Source organism: Chanos chanos, chromosome 1 (genome assembly GCF_902362185.1).
Source record: "Chanos chanos chromosome 1, fChaCha1.1, whole genome shotgun sequence".
Classification (NCBI taxonomy): Eukaryota; Metazoa; Chordata; class Actinopteri; order Gonorynchiformes; family Chanidae; genus Chanos; species Chanos chanos.
In genome coordinates this window covers 60,819,889-60,827,388 of record NC_044495.1, presented here as the reverse complement: position 1 = coordinate 60,827,388, position 7,500 = coordinate 60,819,889, and the positions used below count along the sequence as shown (strand labels likewise).

The following is a 7,500-nucleotide window of genomic DNA, read 5'->3' as shown; positions in this document are numbered from 1 at the left end:
GTGTAGTGCTGTACAGTGTAGTGTAGTGTAGCATAGTATAGTATAGTATAGTAGAGTAGAGTGAAGTACAGTATGGTGTAATGTAGTGGTCATGTTAATGGTAGAGTGTAGTTTAGTGTAGTATAATATAGTAGAGTAGAGTAGAGTAGAGTGGAGTACAGTATGGTGTAATGTAGTGGTCATGTTAATGGTAGAGTGCAGTGTAGTTTAGTGCTGTACAGTGTAGTGTAGTATAGTAGAGTAGAGTGGAGTGGAGCACAGTAGAGTGGAGTACAGTGTAGTTTAGTGTAGTGTACTATTGTACAGTGTAGTGTAGTATAGTATAGTGCAGTATGTACCTGTGTACTGTAGGACGAGCAGTGCTGAATAATTCTCTGGAGTTCTTCATGTACCAGTTCCACACAGCGGAGGCTGGGTTCCTCCAGTCTCTTAATCTGCTTCTTCACCAGCAGCTCAAACGACACCTCAGGAACAAACAGTGCTGGCCGAGGACCCTGCGTCACACAAACTACATTACCCACAATCCACCTGCCACTCACACCTTAGGCACGAAGGGCAGCTGCCAAAAAGCCTCTAGCGGTGACCACATTACCCAGAATTCTATTATGGTACACGGAGTGTTGGTCAAAAGGTCACCTAACCCGTTAAACTTCCCTGTGGAGTCTGAGTGGTTTTTTTTGGCAGTGTAAGATAAAGGAGACAGGTAAACAAAGACACAGGTCGTTACCGTGGCGTTACGGATGGCAGTGAGGATGTCGAGTTCAGACAGTCCTCCCAGGGGATCAATGGACTGCAACGTTCGGCCAAACGTCTCGTGGAAGATGTAACAAATTCTTGCTCCACCACAGCTAAAGGACACACACACACACACACACACACACACACACACACACACACACACACACACACACACAGACACAAACAGAGAACAGGTCAGAGTCTCTCTCCCCGTTCACTTGCTCTGAGGTTTGATGGAACTAATCAGCTGTTCCAATACAAAACCTTTCACGTCAGATGGGCTACTGACAGATCAATGGTGGGTTGCAGACTGCGGGGTTCGGCGGGGCCAGAGAAACAGGAGCAGATAGAGTGACTGGAGCTCCCGTCTCCATCAGTGCGTCTGACACGGTAAATATAGTCTTTACCACCTGTCACACGCTTGGCCAATCACAGAGCGCTGAGCGTCTGGGAAAAGTCGTGAGTTGGACGAGGACTTGGCTAAATATGAATCGACGAGTCCCCTGCTGCGTCAGTCTCTCAGCAGACACGTGTTCATCGATTTCGTCAAGATAAGCTTCATAATCCGCTCTTTATTCCACATAAACCCCTAAAAAAAACCCAGTCTTTTGTTTTCTGAATGGGGGGGGGGGGGGGGGGGGGGGGGTAAAATCCATCTAATGAAAGCATTCCATTCGTTTTCCGTGTTTTCAGACGAGAAAACAAAAGGAGTGGTTTTGAACTAAAGTTTCTGATCGCCATGGAGACGGGACGGGAAAGCTGTCGCTTCAGCGTTTGATTTTTGGCGGGTTTGACTCCCGCCGTCTCAACGTGAGGTTTGAAATGTGAGTCTGATACACTGACAGGACACAGCGAGGTGTCCCCGACACTCATTTCCACATCATAAACTCTGACCGGAGGACACGTCAGAGTAATGAGACAGAACATCATCACAGCACAGACAAATGTCCACAAACGATTCGCTTTCAAACGAAAACTCAGAGAATCAAACGAAATAAAGGAAGGTTTTATTTTCGGGGGGGTTTTATCAGGACTGATGTGGTTAAATAAATTAACTAATAATGAAACAAAAACCTGACAAACACTCAAGATTTCCGAACGGAAACTCACCACGTTCCAAAAATCAATGAACTTTCAATCTTTTAAAAATGTTAATATCTTCTTTTAAAAAATGGAATAAATCGCAGTCTGTTTTTGTGTTGTTCCCTGGTACAAAACCGAAGGCTTGTTTGTTCGTTTTTTCTGTAACTCACAGTTCGGAGGTCTGGATGTGACGAGCCGTTCCCTCGATGGTGTTGCAGTAGTCGGAGGCGAATTTGGTGACGATCTGGAGGAGGGTGGCGGCGTGGTCCTCCACGGGCTGGCCGTAGCTGTTGAGCCGGGCCTGGTACTGGGCCATCAGGACCGTGACCCGGGTCTTGAGTTCGGGGAGGCAGTCGCGGATGTGGTGCATGAGGAGGCGGCTGAGCGTGCGGGCGAGGTATCGTGAACCGCATCGAGACGCCAGCGACGGGTAATGACGCTGCAGGAATGCCTGCTCATCTTTACACGCGTCCGCCAAGCTCTTCTGTGTGTTCAGATCATGCTGACTCCTGAGAGAGAGAGAGAGACAGACAGGGAGAGAGACAGGGAGAGAGAGACAGGGAGAGAGAGAGAGAGAGAGAGAGAGAGAGAGAATGAGAGAAAGAGAGAGAGAGAGAGAGATGAGAGAGAGAGACAGGGAGAGAGAGAACGAGAGAAAGAGAGAGAGAGAGAGAGAGAGAGAGAGAGAAAGAGAAGACTGTTGTTTAAAATTAAACAACATATACAGAACTGATTTATATTTCATTTTTCTTATTATTACTGAGGCCTTGAATTCCTTCAAAGCTGAAAATACAACACACCAGTACTGTTACTGTTGTTATTATTATTAACGACAGAGAGAGATCCATTAGATCACTGGTTCTCAGTCCATTCCTTAGGTCCCCACACATCCTGCATGCCTTTATCTCACCCCATCATTACTGCCTTAAGATCATGTGATAATGCTCCCAGCTGATTAAGGGCTTGACGATGAGGTGATGGGTGGGGTCAGGTGAGTTACTGCTAGAGTAAGACTGGGGATGTTAATGATTAATCGATGATCAATTATTAATCATCACACATTCACGCTCACTGAGCTTCATAATTAAAACGATGAATTTTACTCTGTGTCACCTAACATTACTGTCCTACTACAGAGAGAACGTCATGACTTAACCTGTCCACCAGATGGCGCTGTATGTTTTAATTCTTGGAGAGTGTGTAGCCTAGGGCGGCGACATTTACATCTGCGTAATGGCGTCCACTTCGAGAGTAGCCATGATGAAATGGTCTAAGTGTAGTTTGATGTGGGATTATTTTAAGCGCAAACACAGAGAGGTCCATTGTCAGTACTGCAATGTGGTTGTATCATATTATGGCTTGCTAGTTACCATTACTGGGATGGTTTGTTGGGCAGGGTGTTGATCATCCACTGTTGACCCTTGGCCTGAGTGCAGGTTTGTACAACAGCTGTATACAGCCACGGGACACATCACACTCATAGCCAGCATTCACTGACAGGGTTAGTTTTGGAGCAGGCATTCAGGCAGGTGGAGATCCTTCCCTTTACTGCAGTGGATCTGAAATTTTTACAGCCCAATGTAATAATGTACCGCGAGGAAGCCAGTACGCCGTGTTTAAGTTTGACAGTGATGCATTTCCACCTCACACTGCGACCACCAGCTACAGCTAAGCATGTGTGACGCGAAAACGATGAAATTTAAGCTTGCACGAAAATGAAACAAAGGACCATAAAAGGCCATTTTTCCTTTAGGATTTTGACACGCGACCTTAAAGACTTAATTGTTAAGTCAAGTCAAGTCTGAAGTCACTTAAGGTCGAGTCACAAGTTGAGCCTGAAGTCGATTTACATGCAACTCGCGTTCGACGCCAGTCCTCGCCTCTGCCGCGGAGCGAGTCCTTTCTGCCGCGGAGCTGACGGTGAAGGGGCGAAGACTTATTCCTAACCACATCACATTACTATGCCGATTGTTCTTCACAAAAATACAAAGGCTGAAATGAGCGGCTGTTTGGATGTTCTGCCCACATTCCGGGCCACTCCGGGCAAGTTCTTTTTCATGTCAGTTTAGCCTAAGATCAGGCATTTAAATTAGAGCGCTCTATGTTGTGAATACGGTGGTAAAACCAGGGGGAGGGAGCCGCACCGCGGTGATCCGTTCAGCTCACCTGCACCGCGCCGGTGTAGGTGAGCAGAAATAATGAACCGTCAGCGAGCTTAAGTTAGAATAAAGTTTTGCAACTGTAATAAAAAATCTTTCACAAAAAGTAGTCTGACGTTGGTATCCTCCAATTGCATCTGATGTGTTTCATTCGATGAAACGTAACAAACAACTAAACAAACACTGCTTTGTGTTTACAGGGCAGTAGATGATTTGGTCTAATCTGTTTTGAATGTGGGTGGAAACTCATTCTCAAAGCCCAGAGTCAAGGAGAGTATTACTTCTTCAGTTAAGTGCATTTTTATAACAGTGAGATATATAAGGAAATCTACCTTAACGAGTATCCTTTATTTGATCATTAATATCAATGATCTAGGGAATTATTTAAAATGTGCTCTCTGAATCCTGAGGAAAACACTGAGAAATAGCCCAGGACACCAAAAGGTAACATGCAACAACAAAGCCAAGTCCCCGTCTTATAAAGACACACTGTGGTTTGTATGCACCTTTCAAACTGTTCGCAGCATTTTAAAGGACTGTCTCATTAACTTCCGTCGCACGCACACACACACGCACACACACACACACACACACACACACACACATACACGCACGTACGTATTTCAGACTACGTGTGTAATCCACAGCCAATTACTAATTCCCTAGACTTGAGAGATGTCACTCACTCCAGGCATAATGTACAACTCTGTATAATCAGAGTACACCAGTACTCTCTCTCTCTCTCTCTCTCTCTCTCTCTCCCCCTCTCCCTCTCTCTCTCTCTCTCTCTCCCTCTCCCTCTCCCTCTCCCTCTCCCTCTCCCTCTCTCTCTCTCTCTCTCCCTCTCTCTCTCTCCCTCTCCCTCCCTCTCTCTCTCTCTCTCTCTCTCCCTCTCTCCCCCTCTCCCTCTCTCTCCCTCTCCCTCTCCCTCTCCCTCTCCCTCTCCCTCTCTCTCTCTCTCTCTCTCTCTTTCTCTCTCTCTCTCTCTCTCTCTCTCTCTCTCTCCCTCTCTCTCTGGAACGGGCATTCCCAGTACACTGATTCCTAGCTGCTCATTGCGTATGCCGCGGAATGCACTGAGCCGTGGCCGGGATGGTGAAAACTTGGCCTTAAAATGAGAGGAGAGGGGAGAGGTGGGGGGAGGTGGGGGGGCAGAGCAGCTGATTGAGTTAAAGTGAGAGAAACAAAGTGAAATAAAGTGTAGCATTATCGTCGTCCGTGGAGGAGGAGGTTCTCGGTCGAGCAGAACCGTTTCCACAACTGCCCAATCATAGTTATCCTGCCCCTGAGGGCGCCGGTGAAGACCAACAACAACAACAAAAGCGCGAAGTTGCGAAGCAGTCATTTGTGCCGTCAAAGCGTTCCAACGAACGAGGAGGACATTTTGCCGCCGGGAGACTACAGTCGTAAAGTTTAGCGGCAGACGGAACGAAGCTTTTTTTTTCCTCCCCTGACTAATTTCAGAGATGGATGACCGCACGGCTTACGGAGCGGTGACGATGAAGAGGACGATGAAGATTGAGAGCCCGAGAGCTGACGCCATCTTATTTCCATTGCCGTATCGATTAGGAGCCTTGTCAGCAGCCGAAATCACTCATAACATCGATCAGGCGTTTCGTCCTGTCGTTGGATATTGATAACTTTTTGACACGTTTAAAGACACTTTGCTCGTTAATGGACAGTGAAATTACTCCAGGACGAACTGATCCCAAATTGAGAGGAGGCCGCGATAAAGACGTTGAGAATCAGTCTGACAGAGGACGATGAGACAGATGACTCTGGAATTCGGTCAGATGAACCACAGCGCGAGGGACAAAAATTAGGAACGAAGCTGTCTGATTGACTGGCCCTGTCCCAATACCCTTCCAAAGGGGGGGCCTTTCCTTGCATCCTTTATCACTTGACCATTGAAATCTGAACTGACAGGCCTAGTGATGTCCCTGTTAAGACAGTCTGCATAAGGCACTCATGGGATATTTGGTTGGTATTGATTCAACACACTCAGTCCGATTAGAGATTCCGCGTCTGTATCAGAGAGAGGTGTGAGGCTGAGGTGACGTAAAGATTGGAGTATTAGAACAGGGTCCAGTCATTCAATCCCATCCAAAATAAATCCCATCTCACAAACGCCTGGTGATAATCATGTCACCATGTCAAAGACTGCTCCTCTGGACACGCGAATCTGCTTCATCTATAACCTAATCTCATTCTGCCGCTAAATTAGACGGAAGCGATTGGCTAGTCCGACGGTTAATTGTATATTTGGGCTCTTCTGATTGGCTGAGATGTGTGAGTGAAGATTTCTTCTCTCATAGCGACGACTGGATCCCGAGCGATCGCAGACAGAACTTCACTGGATGGACATTATATCTCATGTGTCATAATCTTGTGTTATTCTCTATATTCTTTATATTTGTATTCTCTGTTTTTCGCTCGGTTAAAACCCAGGTTTGGCTTCTGACGCTTCCTACCACTTCTCCATTTGAGCGACCAGGAGGATCTGGGACATCTGTGTGGGAGGCGTGGTGTTATTGGACAGGAGAAAACAAAACAAGTGTTATGTTTGGTGACCCTCTCGCCTGAGGGCGGGCTGGGAGTGCAGGTGACCGCACGTTAAAAATGAAAGCCCCTTTCACGCACACGTGACCCGCAACTTTCACTTGAAGTCACTTCTCTGGCGGCGCGGGCTGATTCTCCCTTTCACGCTCGCACAGCATTCCCACAACACCGCCGGGATAAATGTGAACAGGTCCCGTGGAGAGCCGATTTGCTGACGATTTACATTTTGCTGAAAATTTTCATTTACAGCTCGTTTTGTGGGCACATAGACGGGGTCGTGACATTAGAAAAAAATGCTGGATGATAATTTTGGGAGAAACTGATGAGAATTCAAAGTAGGTGAAGGCAGAGCTGAGAGAGACATCATCGGAAACGTCATCCTCTTATCGAGAAATTCCACTCTATCCAGAACGTCTCCGGAAAAATTACTAGGTTCGGTCCCCGAAAACCGCCGGGTTGACTTTTCCAGAATTTCGACTCTGCAGCTTGTGTTTACATACAACCCCGTTCCCGGAAAAGTGCTGGAACGTTTACAGATAACGCTGCGTATGTGAAAAGGGTCTCTGACTCCCAAGGCAAATGTGTGTAAAATGGGAACTGACCTGTTGACCACGCCCACAATTCCCAGCCTAACAGGGATGACTCTGCCCAGCAGAACCTCCAGGGCGTCCGTCCCCGCATCCATCAGGTCCAATTTACTGACCACCAACAGGGTCCTGTGGCCTGAGAGAGAGAGAGAGAGAGAGAGAGAGAGCGAGAGAGAGAGAGAGTGAGTGAGTGAGTTAGCGTTTGACATTCGAATAAAAAACAAATTCAGCAGAGAGTGGCTGTGGCCCCAATGCTGGGAGAGAAACTGCGTCTGTCCGTCTGCACTGAGTAATCTGTGTCTCTCCAGCGTCTACAGCTGCAACCCACACACACACACACGCACACACACACGCATGCGCACACACGCACACAC

General features: G+C 47.2%; 1 protein-coding gene across 3 annotated transcripts in view; it reads right to left on the bottom strand.

The window, feature by feature from the left end:
• Positions 1 to 7,500, bottom strand: part of LOC115811141 (dynamin-1-like protein) — a 19,486-nt gene that overhangs the window by 7,654 nt on the left and 4,332 nt on the right. For all 3 annotated transcript variants that reach the window (XM_030773234.1, XM_030773242.1, XM_030773226.1), the window contains 4 exons: positions 7,142 to 7,262; positions 1,992 to 2,330; positions 728 to 848; positions 339 to 494 (listed from right to left, as the gene is read on the bottom strand). In XM_030773234.1, the coding sequence (XP_030629094.1) occupies positions 339 to 494; positions 728 to 848; positions 1,992 to 2,330; positions 7,142 to 7,262 (737 nt within the window). The remainder of the gene's footprint in view (positions 1 to 338; positions 495 to 727; positions 849 to 1,991; positions 2,331 to 7,141; positions 7,263 to 7,500) is intronic.